Source organism: Aphis gossypii, chromosome 3 (genome assembly GCF_020184175.1).
Source record: "Aphis gossypii isolate Hap1 chromosome 3, ASM2018417v2, whole genome shotgun sequence".
NCBI lineage: Eukaryota > Metazoa > Arthropoda > Insecta > Hemiptera > Aphididae > Aphis > Aphis gossypii.
This window is the reverse complement of record NC_065532.1, coordinates 2277296-2301323: the sequence shown is the minus strand read 5'-3', so window position 1 is coordinate 2301323 and position 24028 is coordinate 2277296. Positions and strand designations below refer to the sequence as shown.

Genomic DNA, 24028 nt, shown 5'->3' with positions numbered 1-24028 from the left:
ATGTTTTTAAATAATATTAGAGTAAAATCACCCATTACAAAAAAGATAGATAATAATGTTTTTGAGGGAATGACATATCTATTTTATATTTGATTGTTATTCGACTTTGTATCTGACTTTCAAAATAAACAAAATAATGTTATAAATTTAAACGATGTTTAAATATTGTTATGAGACCATATTTTGACAAATCGATATGTCATTCCCTCAAAAATATTATTCTCTAACATTTTTGTAATGGGTGTTTTTATTCTAAGATTACTTAAAATCATAGAAAAAATGATTCTGCGTAAATGCGTTTTATCTATGTTGCGTGTGGGTCAGAGAGAGAAAACAAATAGTGCGCCGACTCCTCTTAAATCTAATTTAAAGACATTCTATGTGTATTAATTCCTATTGGACATAACTGCAGATGAAGATTATTATGAGGAAAAATATTGTTTTAATTTTTAAAATATTAAAATAATAATTAATATAAATTAATTTATTGAAGTGATTATTTATTAATATTATTCTAGATGTTTATATTTTAATATTAAACTTAAAATACATGTACCATATATTATATATATTACAATTTATTTTAAATGGTAGATATCATCCAATGGAAGGATCTTAGATATTCTTATGAACACTGTCAAAAAATATGTTATTTAAATTTATAAATATATAATTATTAATTTGTATATTGTACTCTCTTTTAATTATAATCTTAATGTTTAGAAAGTTTTTTCATACATACCATAATATATTATGTTTAAGTACTTATTTTCCAATTATATCAAAAAAAAAAAAAAATAAAAAAAATGAAAAATAAAAAAAAAGCAAAATATAAATGATTAATATTATTAGTTATTTGGGATTATTAATTAGTGTTAGTTACATCAAGGCCAGAATAATTTATAAAACGTTTCATCTATCTGCTATCATACAATTAGCGATCAATGATGAACTGTATCCAAAGAAAATGAACTTTGAAAAAAATCACCATTCAGATTTTAAAATTTCTAGAAGTTGTTGATAGACCATATGCGTTAATGTTTACTGTATAACTATTGAACTTTCTGATAAACCAATGCACAAACATTTTCTGTGAACTATGAGAGTAAACAAAATATATAAAAATAGTTAAATTAGATAAATGCGGAAAGCGTATAAAAATACAACTGTTAAAAATTGTACTTATTAATGTTATTTAAATTAGGCAAATTAAAAAGTGGTACTTACTACGTTTTGGATTCGTTTCTAAAGTCATAGTTGTACAGTATCAATTAATCTCGTTTTAAATAATTCAACAACGTCATGGTAAATTAAATGTAAACGTTTTAATGATATCTTTCAATGATACGTATAATATGTTGCCGTATAAAATAAATGTTATTGATCTACAGTAAAATGTGACTTTGGTAAAAAAAAAATTGAAAAATTGTATTGCAATTATACAAATTATTATTATTTTTTTAAGTATTAAAAAAAATAAAGTTGAGTATTAGAGTATTAATTAATAGTTAGATTTGTCAGCGTTTTTTGATTCTTAATATATTATACTATTATAATTTAATTGTTAAGACAATTTTAAAATAATATATGAATGTATTTCATTGTGTTTTTATTAAAAAAAATTACACATACATTTATACATATTCGACACAAGTGTATTAGTATATATGTTAATTAATGATTAAGTTAATATAGGTAATAAAGGAAATATTCATTCCTAATTAAGTAAGGATATTAAAAATGTCATCTACAATTATATTATATTCCTTTACTGTTTTATTGAATGTAACTTGTTTCCCACTTGTTGAATTTTGAGCAGCATAATATAGGTCATATCCTTTGAAATTAAATGGCCTTAGGTCGTTCTGGGTTCTATCTTTTATGTTATTCATTTGAATAATTTTCAAACAAATATTTATTATGTAAGTGAATCTCAACATAAACATATACTTCCCCAATAAATTGAATATGCTTATTTGGTTTTTGGTGATATTTGTATAAATTCTTCTTCTTCTTTTATTTGTAATGATTGTGTTTGATGTATGAATAATTGTTAAAAATACATTTTTCAAATTTATATTTAAAATATTGATAATATAATATGTTTATTGTTCACTAATAATATTAGTAATTAGTATTTAGAATTAGATCTTAAAAGTTGAAACTATATTGTTTACGCCGACGGACCTTACTAAGGCGTACGCCGGTCGCTTAGTCCTCCGGACCGTAGTGAGGGGAATAAATAATTAATTTATAAACTACACAGATGTAAGTAAACTGAACAAATATATAATATATAACTAGAACAGCAGCTAGTGAGTAATACAATATAACAAATACAATATGCACGTATAAATGTGCATATAGAATATATAAATATATTAGGAGACGGGGATCACCGCTCTGAGCACCGGAGCTGGATGTCGATGGATGGCTGATCTGCTGACGACTGGAACTGGGACCACGTGGATTGCACGTACCGCGGCGACGAATAATCCGCGATTACTGGAACGTATGGTAATAAGCCACGTAATATAAGATATAACGGCTCAGCAATGAATGAGACCGAAATAATAGCCGAGTTCAAAAGGTTGAGATAACTCTTGGACCGCGTTGAGCATGAAAGCGCATACAAGAAAAATGGCGATCACCAAATAAAGACGGAGCAGCCGTTACACACACAAAAATGTACAAGTCGAGCGTGACAAGCGTACAAAAGAGAATGACGAACGTCCGAACAACACGTTAACGGCGTTGTATTCGTTGTTGCCCAGAGCAGGGCGGCAGGCGAGTCAGTGTCGCCACCATTGCGAGTGACCTAGCGGGGTCACCGAACAAATGTCCAAACCCCGGGGACAATTTGTATGTGCAAAAAGATCGAACAATATGATATATTATGAGGAATGACGATATATTGAGCCTTGAAAAAAGCCAGTTTAATTAATTATAGATATATGAATCTTTTTAAGTTTTAAACTATAATCATTGATAAACTTATTTTTTAACTGGAGTAGTTTTATTTGTTTGAGAAATGTCAACTTTTTCTTTAGCAAATAGTAATGTTTAACATCTTAGAAATGTGTATGCTCATTTTAGTATATTAAACATATTTAGTTGTTTGAACTCAATTCTTATATCTAAAAGAAGATGAACAAAAATGTATTGTTTTTTTCTAATTAATATTCAATTATTTTAATAAGTCTTTAGAGATAAATAAGATAAATACTTTAGCACAAACTATTTTAATAGAACCAAAACAATATCGTTTATTACGTATTCAAATTACTATAGAGTCTAAACTGGTAATGATTTTATAAATTAAACCACAATCAACTAAAAATAAAAATACTACATTATATTTTGTTAATTATTCCGTGTAACGTATAATCGCCAATATTATTATTATGAATAGTCAATTGGATCATTTGGATCTAGGGGTATTTATTATTTTTCATTAAACTGCATACTTTATAAATAATAAAATAAAATTAACGTTGGTAAGCTAAGCTGGAAGGCTTCAACGTTAGTTGTCAAGGTTTATTATATACAATTATTGTTTACAGTTTACATACGTGAAATACCGGTGGGAAAAAATAAAACAATAATAATAATAATAATATACCAGACAATCGAACGAGTAAAATACGCGTCTCGTCGTACAGATGGCGATTGCAGTGCATTAGTCATGTGGTTAGTCCATGAGCGACGAGAAACCGTCAGTCAGTGCAGACCAGCGCTCGAATCGTTTCGCTGGTTCCCTACCGTTCCGCTTACCATCCACTCGAACACGTTACACGCCGTCGCATAATTATTTTCAAATCGAAATTGTTTATCATAAAGGTATATATAATTTTTTTCACGTTTTGTTTTTGTGTTCCGTGCTGTAGATCAAAAACAAAAGAAAAAAGAAAATAATAATAAAAGACAAAAAAAAAAAAATTGAAGAAAATACGGTTAAACGACATGGTCGTCTGGTCCCAGTGTTTCGTATTAATAATAGGCCGAGAATGTCCCTTGGGCACAGCTCCAACGTGAAGCCGCCACCGTTGTTTTCGTATTTATCATAACACAATATCTAGATTTTCGTTTAAAATAAATAAATAAAAATAAAATATACGAATTACGTATGTATACGTAGACTGCGGTATATTATACCCGATACACCTACAACGACGGTATATATACATTATATAATACAGTATAATCGCATATATTCGTTACATTATATACATCCGAATCACCGACAAGCCACTCGGACGTTGAATATAATTTTTTTCTCTGATAAAAATTTAATATTAAAATATTAAAAACGAAATCGTGTGGTCGGTTATTGGAGCTGTCTTTATATTGTAACGCGAGCGCAATCGCTTCTACTACTACTACAACTGCTTATATTAGTCGTCATTCGAACCGAAATTCAGCGAATCTGATGCATGGATACGTTGACCAGAAACATGCCGTCCAAAAAGCAGTACAACCTCGTGCCCAACGATGATTACGACACTAGAATACCTATGCATCCGGAAGAGGCGTTCGAGCACGGTATTACATTCCACGCCAAGGTAAGACGACGATTTTTTATAAGTTTTATTTTATTATTCCGTCGGTCGCTCCGCCGATTGCATGGCAAAATAACCGAAACTTGAACCTACGAATCTAGCTATTATTGTTGTATAATATTATGTATAGTAATAACGATAGTAATCGTTATTGGCTTATTGCTATTTGGTCTTTTTAATATTCACCAATTGGCGCGTATTTTTACTGCAACAGTTCAGTTAGCTAGTTATAGACGTTATAAAAGACGATATACACGATCGTCATCACCCTTCTTCCGCATTTTTTACAATCATTATTTAAAATAGTTCATTAAAAAAATATATATATTATATATATTTACTTTTAATGTATTTTAAACAAAATCAGTTCAGCTAGTCACAGTCAACAATCTCGTTTATTTATTAGATAACACGTAAACACAACTTGTAACCAAAATTTACCTATTGTAGCCATGTAGATAAAATGTGGTACCTATGTATGTTTTATACGTTTGCGGGTGTGTAAGACAAAGATAACAATATGGTCGAGAAGCGTCCTCTTAAAGAACAAAGATCATAATGTTAAGGTTTGAAGCGGGTTTAGGCACTAAACACCTGCATCATATTATTATGTAGGTAGGTATTGTGACCACTTCTATACCGGATGTGTTATATTAAAATAATTACATCATACGTTTTATTAGATCACAAAGCCTTTATTTAACTTAATTTTTCAATAGTTCAATAATATGAATATCAGCTTTATGATAATATTTTAAAATAATTTTGGGTTTGTTTTTTATTCATAGATAGTTTATTTGTTAATATTATTAACTCAACATTTTAAGAATCCCAATATTCATACAGTTATTAAATATTTTAAATGTATTATTTTGTGAGACTTGTATATGACTCATATAAGTTTATCTGTTCTTGACTAATTGAAACCCTTCAATTAATGAAATATTGAAACAGGACATGTATTTAAATTGCATCATTAATGTGATACGTTTGGAAAGAAGTGAGTGACTCAATGGAATATTTTACACATAGTCAACTTTCCCAGTATAGAATAATGAGAAGTATTTTACTTAAAAAAATGTATATATATTTATATGTTAACACATACATATCAAGGTATAACTTATTATTTAAGTTAAAAATTGATTTTACGTAAAAGTTAAATTTTCATAGCATTACTCGGTTATAAATTATGCGATTGATTTAACAAAAACCAGTATTTCAATAGCATTATGTATTTATTATATATACCCAATGAAAAACCATATATGTTTATAATATTGTATTCATTTTAATTTTGTATAAAATAAATATTTATCATATTATATTATACCGTATTATATTAATATGTTGTATATTTTGTGTATAACAACATAGTTAAAAACTAAAACTTTTATCATATTGCAAAGAATAATTTTGAAAAAAGTCTTAAACAACATAACACTTGGAAATATTTTACACGATAAATGGAAACTTGGATGCATTAATTAAAAAGCCATTAACACCGAGTTAATAGTACTGCATCATCATTTTATAAACCAGCTGAAAGTAAATAAAGCCAAGCCATAGAATTTTACCAACTATTTAAGTAAAATATAAATTAAAAAAAAACTAAAATTATTATACTTTTAAGAATATTGTTTGGAATCTTATAATTATAATACTGATATAACTTTCAAAAAATAATGTAAATTTAGAGATAATGAGAAGTTATAAATTCCAAAAAATAATTTGTTATTAAAACCCAACAATACTTACACTATAAAATCATTGGATTCAAATTATAGCTAAAACAATTCGAGAATAATTCTTTAACTGCTTTAAGTTTCACAAAGAAGAATTTAAAATTAACTCAAAGCTACTCATATCAAAAACTTTTTATTGTAATATTATATACGCGTTGCTTCAATTTTGACTTGAACATATGCATACATAAAAAATAATTTTTCTTGATAGGTACTTAATTATATTTTTATAAATATGATAAAATATTTTAGTTATTTTATTAAATAATAATATTATACAGTATTATCTATCTGTTAAAACTATATTGTTTTATATTTAACTGTTAGATTGCTTGTGTAACGTTCTTAAAACAACTATTTAAGATATTATATATTATGTATACTTAATTAAAATTTATGAGATTTTTTTTAAACAATTTTATGAATACTTTAGAATTGCTTAATGGTTTTAATTATTTTAAATAAACGTATTAGAAAATTTTTCTATAAAAGCAAAAAATTAAAAAAATCAACCATGTCATATGTTTGACGAATATATATTTTGCTATTATTCTGCAAGAAAATTAGAACGAGTCAATTAGATATGGTCGAAATGAAAGATTCTAGTTAAAATAAGATGATAAAAAAAAAAAATCAAAATCAAAATCAAACAAAGTATTTTTCTACGATTAGATACGGATTTTTCCGAGTGAAAATTTTCACCATTCATGAAACGCCGCCAAAGGAGCCTCGAAATATGGGATGGATGGAAATAACTTATAGCCACGAAGAGTGACGAGAGAAAGTGCGTTGAATGGCGCGCTTTTAATCACAAAATGTGAGATCTGAAATATTTTTAAAAATATAATATTATTATTAATAGAAAGAACGGGAATTATAGAAAAATAAATAAATTGGTCAACTATCCGAGTAACTGGTTTTGTTTTCAAGGTAAATCATGTATTATTTGTTTATAAACTTTTCATAATATCGTTATTATTTATGTCGTAAACTTCGAAAATCTTCTCAGGTATCTATTATAATTATATGAATCATTCAATCGATGATATCATTTTGATGTAAATGAGTGCGCGTTGACTCGCGCTACTATGATTTATAAGAAATGTAGGTACACTTGCATTAAAGGCGTGTCATCACGTTTTTTACCGTCATTATTACCTTGGTTGTTGGTGTGATGAAAAATGCCCCATACAAATGCCTATATCACATTTCTAAACCTGTGTTAGTGGGGTTTCGGTGTGCAGGACAATCATATTACATTTCATTTCCATTGATATGCTAAAATGTAGGTACTTTAATTGGATTATTGTAAACTATAATGCTATTGTATACAAACTCAAGTTTTAATGAATGTAAAGTCATCCTTAAAAATTTTTAATGATCTAATTTCAATGTTCCATCAAATAAAACATTATTTGAAAAAATTTTGCATAAAAAAAAATGAAAAATTCACCATATAATAATTAATTATCAAACTAATATGGTAAAATGAGTTTCGTGGATATCGCAAAATTAATTTGCTTTTAATTTTTTTACGTACATATTGCATTGTTATTATTATAACTACTATTAAAATTGTGCCACTTACCAGAATGCATTTGGCTATAACTCACTTTAGACACGTGAGGAAAATATAATCGGAATCAATTATACCGATTGGTTGAGTCATAGGTATATGAAAATCGATTTTTTTGATCAAGTAAGTGATTGACCTTCTTCCAATACTCGTATAATATTACTTTATAATAGTAGACTACAGTAATGACTCAACCCTGTTACGTATCATCTATTTTCAACCACAAACATTACCCTTTTTTTACGCACTACTTTCAGACATGTGTGATTTCCGTTTTTTCCTCTTTCTGTGTTTGAAAAAAATCGCCAACAAACCGTGGCATGAGCATAAAGATGCTGAATCGAAAAGTACCGATGCGAATCAAGTCTATATATATATATATATGTTTATATATTGAACTCGAAGGGGAAAAAAATCGTCCGGGACGTTGAACTACACTATATAGCATGAATAATGTACAAGTATCTGAGACAAAGACATTGATTTTGATGAAACCACGCGTGGTTGTTTTTCGATTTAGGATTACGAAATGACCGACCGGAATGCCGTACCGTACACATGATTACTGATTACCAAGTGTTCTTTTCCTCTCTTCCATACCAGTCTTTTATTCTCGGTACATCTCACGTACGTGACTGCCGTTTACGTACGCAGAACGGGGTTGTTGAAGGTCAATAACACGGGACAAAGATTTCTTATTATTATTACTTGGTGGTACACAACGTAATATGTTCGAGTAACCCACTATATGACTTGATTTTCGGGAGAAAAAAAATCAAGACCCGTATCTTATCACAGTTGTGAATATTTTAAGCTCTTTCAATCAAAACATTTGGCAGACAATTTTTTTTCTTTATTTATAATTGTTATAATATATAAAGCGTTTACAATAAGTACAATATAGAAGTAATTATTAAAAGATAGTTTGAAAACAAGTGGGTAGGGTAATTATTTATTGGTAATATCATACAATTTATATGACATGAATTTAGATTTTATTTATTTGTTATTTTTGAGATCTTAACGTCGTCTTAGTCGCATGTTTGGGGTTTCACCGGGTATACTGTCAAGAGTATCCAGCTACTCTTTATAAAGTTGATTTGTGTGAATATAGGTGGTATAGTAAGTTATGAGTGTAGGCGTCTGTATTGACTGCATTATATTGTACAATATAACTGTTACGCCAAGAATCGTCTATAGATAAAATCGTCTAAGGATATCGAAGTCTTTGTGTAAGGTATAATTGGATACAACATAGGGTGATTTGTCTTGAGGATTATGGATAAGAATTTTTAGAGCTTTTTAATATTTGATGAATTCGCTAAATTGCATTACGTAGGTCTATCATGATTAATGAATGACCTGTAGTATATTTTAAGTTATTTATTATTTAAGTGCCAGGAAATTGAATTACTTTATTTATTCTTGGACGATTTTTAAGAAAGAATTAGAAATTCAAAATAAACTACTCAGTATTTTACATTAATATATATGAAAAAAGCAGAAAAGTGGGTAATGAGGTAATCTCTTTATTGTACATTAGGTTTCGAGAATAATTTGAACTAATAGTAAGTCATGATAATGGATGTAGTTAGGTTCATATAGTATAGTAGGAAATAGTTTAAAACTACTATAAATATTTTGAAAATGTCATTAATTATAGAAAATGAAAATAAAGTAACAGTGGAATGTTCTAAGTTTTTATAATTAACAATTGAAGTTATAACTAAAAAACTAAAATTGTTTGATGATAAATCGTTAATCTACGCATAGATATCTAATTTTGTAAACATTTAAATCTCAGACGCTAAAAAAATATGTATAGAATTACCTATATTAAACTTTTTTTTTTTTATATAAATTTTGTCAAAAAACTCGTATGGCATTTTATATTAATTTTTCAAACTTAAGGTTAAGTAATAAAAATATGTGATGCGTTTCATAGTACAGAATAATTTTGAAATTTGTATGATTTAGATTTGTGACAGTATTTTAGATATTTTTTAATTGGAATATGAAAAACTTAAAAGAACCTGTATTACATTTTTAAGCTTTTATATCTAAAAAAAATAAAACTGTATCACATAAATTGGAAAAAAATCGAAAAATTAATAAATGAAAAAAATGGTTTTTGGTAAAAATTCCAGTTTTTCTTGTCGTTTTGTTTTGTTTTTTTCGGGTGGAAGGGGAGTGGGTTATTTTAAATAACTTTGGGACTTTTTTACTTTTGACGTCCTTTTTGCTCATATGTTAAGTACCAACTAGGTACCAACTATTTTTTATTAGAAAACGTTAAACAATATGTTATATTTTACTGCTCCATAAGTCTGCAATGATAAACAGAAAAATAATAATAAAAAATCAATATATTTATCACTCTATTCTGAATCCAAAAATTGTATCAATCCATGTTTACTGTTAAAATACTTCTGAAAAGATTATGTATGGGTACTGGGGTTTTTAAATGTCGTGTGGGCGTGACAATATTTGTTTGAATTGCTTGTATGTATAAAATATAAATCTAGTATTATTCGTGCTTTATATCATAAATAAATAATAATTTTATATAGAAATAAGAAGTAGAATAAAGTATTATTGCTTCAAGTATCTAAAAGTTTAAATTTTGACAACTCGTTATAGTCAAGAAGTAAAAACTTTTAAAAGAAATCTTTGTTTGTAACAATAATAATTGAATAAGTTCCAGTATACTCGAGAAATAGATAATCTCAAAATGTTGACTAGATTTTTTTGACTAACATTTATTTTTTATATGAAATTTAACATTTTTTTATTATGTTTTCAATTGCTTTAAGAAGAAAATTGTACGATACATATTATTATATTGCGTTAAGTAAATTAAATTAAATTCTAATAATAAATTTGATATAAAAAATGAATAATTTAATTTTTTAAATAATGTGCCATAAATTATGATACTCTAGAACTTGTCCTGCGCCGAACGCTTATACTCAATAATATTATATACATATTTTATACTATGTATAACCGACATTGTGTGTGATGAGTAAATATAATGTTTTCCTAAAAATACTTATCCTTTGTTCCAATTGTATATACCTGTTGGTATAAGAGAAATTTGATAATGTGTTTGATAGGTACGTAGTAGACCACTTTTCTATCGTACATGCCATTAAAACATCATTAAGACATGTGTCTGAAATTCGTCAATTAAAAATCGTGTTTACAAGTAATAAACAAGCGGATTCCGATCTAAACTCGAAATTCCATGCGGTGTTTTCTATCCATATCGAGGTAATCGAAATCCATCTAGTGTATGTGGGGAGGCGGTACACACGGTCGAACGGCTGGCATGTACACACACGTGGAAATGGATGTGCTTCGTTCGAGCGGACGTCGTCGTCCCGTGCGGTATTTCGCCGTAAATAAAATTAATGGGTTTCGTTCGAGTTCCGAAATCCGCGGACGACGGTTTTTCTATACGTAAAAAAGCGATTGTCACAGAACCAAAAAAAAAATAAATAAAAAACTACACATATCTGTAGGTACATTTAATATCATTGCAAGTATAACGGGAGTACATGAATCACACGAATATGATGGATATACGAGTGTACGCGTGCGAATGGACCCGAAACGATAGCACGGGGATCGTGACGACAAAAAACGATCAGCTGATACTCATAATATTATTGTTATACCCGGCGTCCTCCGAGAACACTGAATAATAATTAATTCGTTCCGGTATGTGGAGTGTTGAATAAAATGTTGTTTATTTGTACTCAAAAGACGACTTAATCTCCTGAAAGATTAGATCTTCGTCAAATAACGCAATAACGTCCCGGTGGTGGTGGGTGGCGGCGGCGACGGCGAAGAGGAATGCCTTTGCCTCTATTTTTTATATATATATATATACTATGCCGCCGCCGCCGGAAAAGTTTTATGTCGTCATCGAAGGTGATGTCGATCGGGGCCCTCGCATAACTAAAAATCATTGTGACACCGACACGATTACGACAGCGTCTCGTTTCTGTTCAGTATTATAGTCTAGTACATACATAATATTATATGATGATAGGCGCAATGCAGACGGCAGCTGCAGCTCGTGCATGAATGGTTTTGTTGTGTTTTTGTTAATAACAACGTACTTATTACATATATATTTTTTCATAATTTACCGTCGTCATAGTCTTAGCGGTTAGTAAAGTGTATATTATATATAATATGGTAGGTATAACATTATAACGTTCGGTGTGCGTTAGTAGGTACCTATATAGTATATCGAAAGCGGTGGACGATTCAAGGTCATTCCACATTCCCCGGAGCCGGAGGACGTATATAATACAGTAAATGCCCGGACACTACTACCACACGTGTAATATGTGCGTGTGTGTGTGTATAAAATTATGTATAATATCGCTGTTACAACTACGACTGAGTCGCCGACACTCTCCCGACCGAGAGACCGATTCGTCGTTATCGTCGGTGTGGGTTATAATAATACATAATACCGTCGGTGCAGGGCAAGCGCGTGTGCATCGATGGCGTCGTTGCACCGAAAAAACTAGAAAGAGACGACGAGCGAGTTGAAGGGAGAGAGAGACATGCGCAGCCCGTTTTATAATATGCCTACCGGCTATTATTTAAGGTTAACTACGAATCCCACATAATATTATTATCATTCTTTTAATCCATGCGTGCCGGGTCATCCACATATTATTCTTGTTTGTAGTAAAATCCTATCATGTATGTTTAATCCGATAGGAGGTCAGTGTACCGTTCTCCAGTGACAGTTTTCGAGGAAAGGGCCCTGCTGGCAAACGTTAAATAAGGATTGATTTTTCAGTACGGTTTTCGTGGACCTTAAAGGATAAGGGATTGTGAATATTTTCCCGCTTTTTCATATATTATATTATAATTTATAATAATTAGTAGTAGCTAGTTGTAGGTAATATGCTAAAATAGGTATACCCCATGTTTTCAGTGTACCAAATATTAATGTCGTCTATCGATATTGTACATTGCTAGTTGCTACATCAGCAACATTAGTTTTATTTCTCAAATTTATTTACTTCCTAAGTACTTACTATATTATTTAAACCAAAATTTAATCAAATTATACGTTTTGACAAGTAAATCGGGTATATCATATGAAGTATATTAAAACTAAAGTCGTATTATAAGAACAAATCTCGTGATGTTAATTCTGTAATTGTATCGATTTTCCATAAACTTTATACGATTTGAATACTCTTATAATAATTTTGATTTAAATTATAATTATTAAATGTTCAATTTTTTTTTGAAAACCCATCCTAAGGTTTTTGTTTGGACGAAGTTTCAGTTGGTGACAGCCAATTCTTTTATCATATTTTCTCATATCATCCGTCGTGTAGTTCCTTTGTATATTTCACAGATGCATACATACAACACACTTTAGCCGTATAATAATAATAATACTACAATATAACACTCGGATCCACCCGATGCTCGTGTAATACTGTTGGTATCAAGTGCACACGTGCAACCTTGTGCATTTACTAATATCCATGTCGAAATTAATAACACGCGTGTATAGAACTGCCGCGGCCGCTGCCTAGTGCCGGAATAATAGTCATCCGACTACCGAGTAAGAAGGTATATAATAAATAATAGTAATATTACAGTTGTCTGTTTCCTCTTTCGTTAGGTTAACTGCAGACTATTAAATCGTGTTAAACGAAAACTGTACATCGAATGCTGCATCTATAGAGGGTACTATATTATACGAGTAGGTACATAATAATATTACCTACCCACGTATTTAAATTACGTAGTTATAAAATTAATCCGAGGGTATTTTCTATAATATTATTCTCCAAAAAATTTTAATAATGTCAATTAATTACGATGTACAAACACGGTCGTGACTTCAAAAATTATTTGATGTTATATCGAAAGACGAAAAGTATCTATCGTTTAAATGTTTTAAAACTCGTCCGATTAAAATTACTCTGCTCTTCATTCTATATCTATACCATCTTTACCATCTTTCGATCAGGTATGCATATTGCTGTTATCCAGTTTTAAATGTTTTAATATATATTTTTGTATTCGTAGGCATTTCAATATAAATATAGTTTCTTCAGCCAGCATCTTTTTAACCGTCTGTTAAGATTGTTGGGGATGATGTGAGAGGAACCGTTCTTTTTAGTATTATTTTGTTGATTTGAAACTTATATAATATATATATATATATATATATATATTTATATACTGTATAGTGTATTCACTTAAATATTGAAAACTTATAAATTATACAACTGTTATAGTCCTATAGGTACTTATCATAGAAATTATTTTAATAAAATGTATTTTATGCATTTATATTATTGTATACTTATGTATATTAGTTTACAGTTTAAACTTTAGATTATTAAATTAAATATATTTTTTTTAAATACTTTGCACTTTAAACGAACGTATAGGAAGTTATTTTACATTTTATAAATACAATAAAAAATTTATAATTTAATATTAAGTTTATTATTTATGATAACCATATAAATAATATATTTTATATTTGTAAAATGAACTTTAAAATTAGTATTTATAATTAAAATTAAGATTGGTGCCGATTGGTAAGATATCTACCTAATCTACCTATGTACGATTAAATAATAACGACAATTATCAACAATTCTATAAAACAAATAATGATGTAGTTTTCTGAAAAAACATAATAAAATTTTATGTGTAGTACAAGTTCAAAAAGCTAAAATATATCGCTACATAAAAAAATTTGTAGGTATTATTAGTTTTATTGCATTGATTAATTTGGAATTCAGAATAAATTAGAGCCATTCTCGAAAATAGGTTATGAGTTATGACAAGTTGTTGTATGCATTATAAAAAATAAAAAACTAATACCGGAGGTCGATGTTTCAAGATCGATTCATCCTTTTAATTTACAGAAACGTTAAGTACATGGTGTAAAACTTTATAAGGTGATATAATCAGATTATTGGAAACAATTTATCCATCTAAAATGATTAAATAAAATAGGTTTTTGTAATTAAAAACATTTTAGCAAAGTATACAATACTTGAATTTATAGATTTCGATAAATTATTTGATAATTTTACTTTTTTCTGTCGTAATATCAAGTATCATGAATCTCGATGGTTACTAATTAAATATGGTAAACAAGCATTATTTTTCATTTATTTTTATCATTAGATATATTATTATTATGGAGTATATGAATTTTGTTTTAACAATGTTTTGTTCTTCATTTATTCAGCTTAAAGTTTTCATGATGTAACATAATATGAGTAAAACATATTACATATTATATCATAAACAATAAAAGTGTTGATCTTTACACAATAGTTTAGAATGATTTGTGTTTGAATTAAATATTAGCCAAGAATAAAGTACTAATCGATTTTATGAGAAAAAGTGAGCGTTCAAAAAGTTTCATGAATCATGTCCATAGATTAGATTTAAGTTTATAATATGGTAGTATAAATTATAGACAACATACCTATTCCAGTTATCTTCTAATAAAGCTCATTTAATGACTTAATTTATTGGTCTTTTATTATAATAACAATCAACTATTATTATGATAAACATATAGATACATTTATATATTTTGATTTTAGATGTTTTTAAGTATGCTAAAATTAAATGCAAGCTTATTCAATGATATTTTAATATTTTAAACAGTTTATTTCGTAGGTATACTATGCTTCTGGTGCAATTTTTTAAATTTTATTTTATGAACGAGACTTCCTCTTATTTACAAATCTTTTAATTTAGTTTTTAAATTATATTAATACGATTAAAGAAATTCATTTTTATAAATATTTAAATAAATTAAATAATGATTCAGAAAAATAACTAGGTAATTAGGTACTAGGTATATGGTTAGTTATTTACTCGTATTTATATATTTATTTAATAATGATAATTTACAATCTGTACATTAAATAATGAGCACAATAAACAAATTTGATAGAAGTTAGGAATTAGGAAGCGTGAATGAAAGCAGGTAGTTGACCAGTGGCGGCACTCCAGTTATATTTATAGCTAAATGTGTATTCTTAAAATCAAAATAGGTATAGATACTAGTTTTAGCAAAACTTTGATTTGAATAATAGTCCCTATAGGTCGAGCTATATAGGTTTGTTTAAAATGAATTAAGTTAAGTTATGGTAAATAGATCCTATGCTGTACATTTTGTTTTATCGTTCAAATTTATTTAGTATCTTTATACGATTCTTTAAACTATACTGGAATAAATTGTATTATCTTAGAAATGATTTTAATTCAACTAAGTAATATCTCCCATTCATCAAAAATAAATTTAGACGTGTTTATTAAATGTACTATGTATTATGTATTTATGTATTTTGTATAATATATCGTTTGTTTTCTGTCATCGTTTTCATGGCATTGTAGACATTTCGATAAATTAATGTAAATATCACTTACAGTTATTACGTTTGTAACACTGATTATATAGACATAAAGTTTGACATTATAACACGAAGGTTAGAAAATAAATCTGTGGACAATATTTTGATATATTATCCATGACTATTTTTATTTAGCAATTTGTTCCAGTAATCTGATCAAAATAAGGTTCAAAATATAAAATTACGCTTTAGACTATTGAGTAGTAAACAGTTCACTAATATATAGTCAAAATAACCGTTTAATTTCACCTATATAGTTCAAAGTGAATTCAAACTTCATGGTTAAACAAATCAAATTAAAGTAACTTAAATTAAACATTTTGGTCGCGAAATTTAATCAGCTTGTTATAAGTTTTAGTGAATAATTGTTTTAATACAATATATATTTGTCAAAATAACAGTAGCTATCATTTAGTGGGCAACTAAGCAACTTAATATGAATGCCCTATGGGTAGTATCTCGGATAATATTGTTTCTAATATTTTTTAAATTATTAATTTGTATTTTTTTGTCACAAAAAATGTATGTTATTCAATTTTTATTTATTTATTACTATTGTTCATTTTTTTAAACATCGATAATGTTATCTTGATATTTTATATATTATATAGATTCTAAACATAAAAATAACGAAAATATTTAATCTTAAGAAGATTACCTATATTATTATTAAAAAAAATTACCTATTGAAATTTTTTTCCAAAAATATTTTAGTTTGCGAGTATAAATTGATAATAATACATATTTTCAAAAATTTAAGTTAAAAAAAAATGTGATATATATTGGTTAAGGTTTTATTTTTTATAACCATGTTAAATAAAATCTACCCATATATTATATGAAAAATTATTTTTACAGATTTTAATTTTTTTTTTGAATTAAACAAAATGGAGAAATTGATATGAAATCTCATTAAATGGGATAAGTTTGAAGATTCATAGGTATATTTTTCAATCTCTCTGATACTGGTAAATCGACCTTATAGACTGTCGTTTGATATACTTTCAAATACGTTACCGGATGAAAGGTATTATCATATACGCGTATAATAAACTCGAGAGCGTTACGTATACCCCTGCATCTTATTATTTTTTTTTTTTGTCAACTTTTACGTCAAATAAGATATTGTAATATTATTTCCTATACCTTCTATTTATGCATCTATACATTTTCACCACAATATTTTTCTACCTACTTGAACGCCATCGTCCCATGTACAATTCTTCCATTGTTCACCGGGCGTTTTTCATAACAGCAGAACGGTTCATTGTACACAATCATTATACCCAGGAAAGCGGGGTGAAGGACTATAAATAATAATAATAGTAAATCCGAAAAACCCATTACCCTCAGCTAGGTAAGGTAAAAAAAATCATTACTCGTATAGAATAATATGATGTCGGTATAATATAGGACATGGGTATCAAGCAGTATATTATACGTAATTTATGTATAATTTTATATTTGGTATCGGTAGGTATATAAGTAATAAGTATATTATGTAAAAATACTTGTACACACGTGTCGATCTCAGTAAAACTTTAATTCATAGATGACAAAATATGAAGTAAAATAAAATCTAGCTAGTTGACAATAAATTGAAAATAATACGAACAAAGGCTTTTAATTAATATTACTATGTTGGAGGACTTAACATCAGCGAATCCTTATTGGGCCGAATCACCTATGAGTTGTAACTTTAAACTACTGTTGTGGCAAAAATAATAATGATAATAATGATAATAATAATAAAAAAACACAATATAGGTACACAACTACACAATAGGTAGGTACGTGTTTATTTGCGAAATTTGACTTAACATTTCCTGTTTGTATTACAATGTAAAATCATTTCTAAATTACATATTTTACGATTGATAATATTCTCAGTTACAATATTCTGATGCATAAATTTAGATTTTACATAATGAATATAATGCATTCATTTAATAATTTATAGTTATATTCATATTCATTTTAGGTATTCGAGTGTCGTAAAGCTCAGTAATTATTGTATACAATTAATTGTGTATAAATAATAAATTAAAACCAATAGTGCTCAATGGTATTTATTTATATTGAAGCTGAGAGCAACCCCTGTGTTTATTTTAAATTATAAAAGTGAATTAGTTTTTTTCTTTTTTAAGCTATGTTGTAAATCTTTTGATAATCTCAATGGTTCTATATTAAAAATGGTTTCCTTTTTATTTTTGTAGCTATTTGTCGTGTATAACGAACCGACAGAACGCATATGTGCGTTTTATTAGTTTTGTGAAGAATAGACAGAGATTGAGGAAAATAATATGTCGGCAATTCGTTCTTTTAAAAATAAATTGTTGGTTTAATATTATATGTTAATATTTTTATTACCGTTATACTATGTTATTATATATATGACCGTATAAATCTAAGTAATAAACTAATAACACTTAATTAAAAATTTGACGGAAAAACTTTGAAGTTGATTCTTTAAATGAAAAAAAAATACTTTGAATAATTCATCAGAAAAGTCATTACCTACAATTAAATTGTTTTATTCAGTTGTACTCCTTTGAATCTATCGGTACTCATTAAAAATAAAAAATAATGATTTTAATATATTTATATTTTCCCTAGCATTTTATGTAAATTTGATTGTGATTCGTTTGTTTTATCAACTTAAGATATTTAATATTTATATTATAACCATACCAATATTTTCTTGATAATATGTGTGAAATCGTGAATTAAACTATAAACTATACCTAATTTGTGATATTCATAGGCTTTAAAAGTTTAAAATACTTCTATTTAAATAATTAATATTTTACATTAGATAGTTTATAATCATTAAGAATACCATCTGGAAGTATGTAGAACAAATTATTGTTCAAAGATCATTGTTCAGATTATTGTTTTATCATTTATTAATCTTATGTCTGTGAATAATTATCATAAGGCTATGTATATTATGTATTTATAAGCTGAACTGCCTTTCAACCTAAAGGTTCTTGTTGGTTAACCGATGAGTTTGTTAAAGACAATTTGACTAATGATCAAAGTGTTGGAGAAAATTATTCAAGTGTTTGGTACTCTCCAACTTCCTAATTCTCAGCGAAATTGCCCGAAGTTTTGCTGGTTGAAATTATACGTCACATAGTGAGGTGTAGAACAGCGAAGTTTGATGACGTGAGGACCTCTAAAATATCAATTTTCCTAGCAGTTTCCGCGTGAACGGTTTTTTAGCACCACAGTTGTTGACAGCACTAACCCGCCCTTTCTGGACAGATAAAATAAAATATGTAGTTATTATACCTATCCTATATAAAAAGAATACTTTGATTAATGTCTCCAAGTTGTATACATTTTAATAAAATTAAATGTTTCATCTTCCATGAAATGTGGACGTTTCGTGTGTTATGTTTTCGGATCAATGGCGTGGATATAATTTCAAGTGAAAAACAACCCAAAACTTTTTCCCCACACGAGGTTGTTCTAAAAAAAAAAAAACGATATTAAACAAATATTTGATGGTATGAAATGTTTTAAAATTTTTGTACATTTTTAATTGTTATATATAATATATAGGGACATAAGTTTTTTACAATAAGTTAAAGTTTTTGGTAACCAAATAGATCTAAAAAAAATTAACTAAATTTAAAATTTAAAATTCACGAAAAAAAAAACTCAAAATTATTCTTATTTGGTAATTAATAATTTAACGTACACGAATTACATAAATAAAAATAATATTTTCATTAATACGTTTATTTTATTCAATTAAACAAAATGTATAATTAATAATTATATTATCCTTTTTTATGTAGTGTAATTTAAAGTTTTCATAAAATAACGATGTTGAAATTATTAACAAGTAAATTGTAGTCTGTATAACTAAAGATATAATGATAAATATAAATTATTAATTATCATATTTTATGTATGAATACAGGGATTGATACTTTACTTGATTTGAAGTTCATATTGTTTTCACTTTATAGTAACAAAATAAATAGGATTATAATACTATTGTTTCTATTTCATACCGAAAAATTTTCAGATTGTTTTATGCTTTAATAAAGAACGGAACTAAATCTAACATGTTTTAAAATCTTGCAGGTTGGGTTCATATGACGTATGGTTTTAATACATCTTAAATTATATTATACGAATCATAGTCTTATGTAATATTATTAGCGCGTATTGCTAGATAATATCTTATAGATTTTAAGCGGTACAAAAGATTTACAAATTTCAAATGATGCGTGGTTTTATTTTTTAGTATACATATTATGCTTTAAATGATTCTATTTTAAAGACAAGTAAAACATATTATAATATTTTAATTAAACATTAAAAAGATAAATATTTATATTTGCTTCATTCTAACTGGGTTTAATACTACTCAAAAACCATAGCACTTTTTTTTATAAATAGCACATTCAATCTAAAGACTGTTAGCAAATAAAATGTTCCTGGTTCACATACATTTTGAAATCCAATCATTAAAACTTTGAATTTTGTGTATGTGTGTTGGTCATAAATCGTAATTAAGCGATGTATAAAAAAAATTGTGTACCTAATCAAAATTATTATATTATAATTTATAAACTTGTGAAATATTTTTAAATAAATTTGTGAGTGTATAATTTAATATATCTTTTGCAATCTCAACAAATTAAATGTTTAATATTAGGAACTCATTTATAAAACAATATAATAAAATGTTATTTATTATTTTCTAGAGGGTAGATAATTAGTATTTAAATTATGACACATACATATTTGATGTTAAACTGTTTACAATTGTTTAAATTTTAAAGACACTGAGGTTTCCTAAACCATTTTTTTAAAATTAAGTATTAAGCATTAATTTATTTTGAATAATGTAGTTTGGTGTAAGTTTATTCATAAAACAACTAAATACTATACCTGCTATTTATTATTATGTTGTTACTTTTAATTAATTCATCGCATTTGAGGCGTTATAGATAGAGTTTAGTATACAATATACATCGTATTTTGATATTAGACTAGGAAATAAGCTCTAAATTACTAATTTCACTAAAATTAGTTAGATAGTTCCTACAGCGTGGTTATACACTTTAATCAATTTTTATAAATTACTCAAATTTTATTTAGAAATATTATTAATTTATTTAAAAGTTTGTGTATTCAACAATTAAAATAACAAAAAAAAATAATGACCTAAAGTACCTATAATAATATTAATGAAATTAATATAGTACCTATACTGCATACATACGAATTATTAAGGTAGAGGTAGGTATAGTAAATTTACAATATACAAATCTGAATGACTATTTTTTACAAAATATTTAACAGCAGCTTATAAGGGGAAAAACAGTATAATATTATAATATTCTGTGTATATTATAGTTAAGAAATATATTGATATAATATGTCGAATCAGTGTGTAATACCGGATTGAGTGTTTTATTATACCTAGGGTTGGAAAGAGGAAAATTTTTACACGTACCTATACTTGAACGAGAGTGCAGTAGCTTGTATTCATGTATTGATTACGTAATACGCACAGCATATTATTTTAGGGAATTATTAGGAAATGTATAGATGATAGAGTGTGATACGATAATTTCATATAGGTAATATGTACATCTCCTTAGTAAACTTATATAGTATAATATATTGTACGAATAAAACAAAAGTTCAGTAGTTAAAAACTCGTAAAAATAAGTGTTACAATAATTGTAACCAAAAAGGTACTCCAGTATGAATAGAAAACAATATTTGTAATTGAAATGAGTATTATATATATTTTTATGAGTATGTTTATTATTATTGATTTTTATTCCCGATGATATTCCGTTTCATTAAATAATTTTTATTGTTGTATATTTTCACATTATATTTCTGGAAGATTGAAAATTATATTTAGTTGTTGTTTGCCCAATTACTTCCGACGTAATTTAAAAAAAGAATGTTCTTAGCATTTAAAATATCGAACAGTTTTTGTAGCGTAAAATTAATATTTCAGTCCGTTGCTTTAAGGTTAAGTGTATGATATTATATATACACGTTTTACAAAAATTGTTATATAAACAACGCGTTAACTTGGTACGTGGATGCCAATTTTTCTCATGCCCCAATTCAGATATACGTCATTATAGAATGATAAGAAAAAATAAGATAGAGAAGAAAAGCGTAATTTTTTCACAACCAATACATCCATTATGCGGCACCACATGGATTTCGATGCATGTAAACACGTATTCCATTTACGATAGGAGACCCTCCGAAGATCAGGTAGAACGGGTAGGGACTGTTGACCGGAAATTCGTTTAGTGCAATGTCCGGGGCCTTCCCTCGCACAATACCGCATTATGCCCTTCCCATAATAATCAGTTAATAGCCATCGCGTGGAAATGTATTATTCATGGGCGTTTTTTAATTTTTTATTATAACCACTGCTTTACCTATATAAATATATATTATAATATAATATGCTATTGTTGTCGTAAAGCACATTTTTTCGTGTTCTGCATTTAAGATGATTCGAAAGAGAGTTTAATAAAACCGAAATTTGACTATATATTGATAGTTTATCAAGAATTCAAGAATACAATTAATTGGAGTGTGTTATGCAGGTGCGAATCCGATACCCGGTCCGTTTTTTTCAGTTCGATTTTCCGGTCTGTGCACCGCACCTACACAATCCGGTGTCAGATACGCTTTGATTATTGAACATTCATTATTCGCCTTAAACGCTGAATTTTCATTATTCAGACGACTGCAGGCTAGCTATAATGTTTAATGCTTCCAATACATAAATATTGGTTTTAGTATATATTAGAAAATTCGTGGTTAGTTAAAACGGTAGGTTTAATCGTTTTTTTTTATCATTATTACGATACAATTGTGCGTTCGTAAATTATCTTTAGAATGTTTTAAAGCTCTAAATTTAATTATTATTTTTTTTAAATATATTTTTTCAATCAAAATAATTTTTATATAAGAATTATCTACATAGAATTGATAAAACAATGTAATAATCTGTTCTGTTATAATAATATTGATTGATAAAATATTTTTTTAAAAATGGATTTTATTGCTATGTTTGTTTTACACACAATTGTATTCTGCCGCAGTTGCTATATAAATGTTTTAATGAGTAAAACGATATAATTTATTTAAAATCAAATATTTATGAGTGGGGCGTTAAGTTTTAGTATAACTTGAGTTAAATTATATTCAGAGTAAAAAGTGAAATGGATTTTTTCCCCGTTTTTTCTCATTATTTTTTTAATTATTTGTTCGAATATTATTTATAATTTTAATTAATATTTATAATTTGTATTATTAAAATAATGAATAAAAGATCAAATAGATTTCAAAAAGTTGAATAATATTGATTGTATCTTATATTATTAAGCCTATAGCCCTATTTATAAAGTGTATCTATATAATATGTTAAAAAGATTGTTTATGAGATTATATTAATTATTTATGATGAACTGTTAGATACTGCAATATGTTTATTAAAATGGTGATTTTCTTTAGAAGTGTTACATTTTGTTATTTTAAATGTTTAAAGACATTGATTTATTTAATTTTTAACATTATTTTTTGTACAGATAATTAAATTTCACAATAATTATAAAAAAAAAAAACTGACATTTTATATAATAAAGATTGACAATATTATTGAGTTGTATGACATATACATTTGATGACGACTTCATCATT

At 27.1% G+C, this 24028-nt stretch overlaps 1 protein-coding gene across 1 annotated transcript in view; it reads left to right on the top strand.

The window, feature by feature from the left end:
* Positions 1–3708: 3708 nt before the first annotated feature.
* The window catches only part of LOC114121248 (carboxyl-terminal PDZ ligand of neuronal nitric oxide synthase protein), a 55480-nt gene continuing 35160 nt past the window's right edge, over positions 3709–24028 (top strand). Inside the window, exon 1 of the mRNA XM_027983490.2 lies at positions 3709–4562. Coding sequence (XP_027839291.2) covers positions 4434–4562 — 129 coding nt within the window. The 5' untranslated portion in view covers positions 3709–4433. The remainder of the gene's footprint in view (positions 4563–24028) is intronic.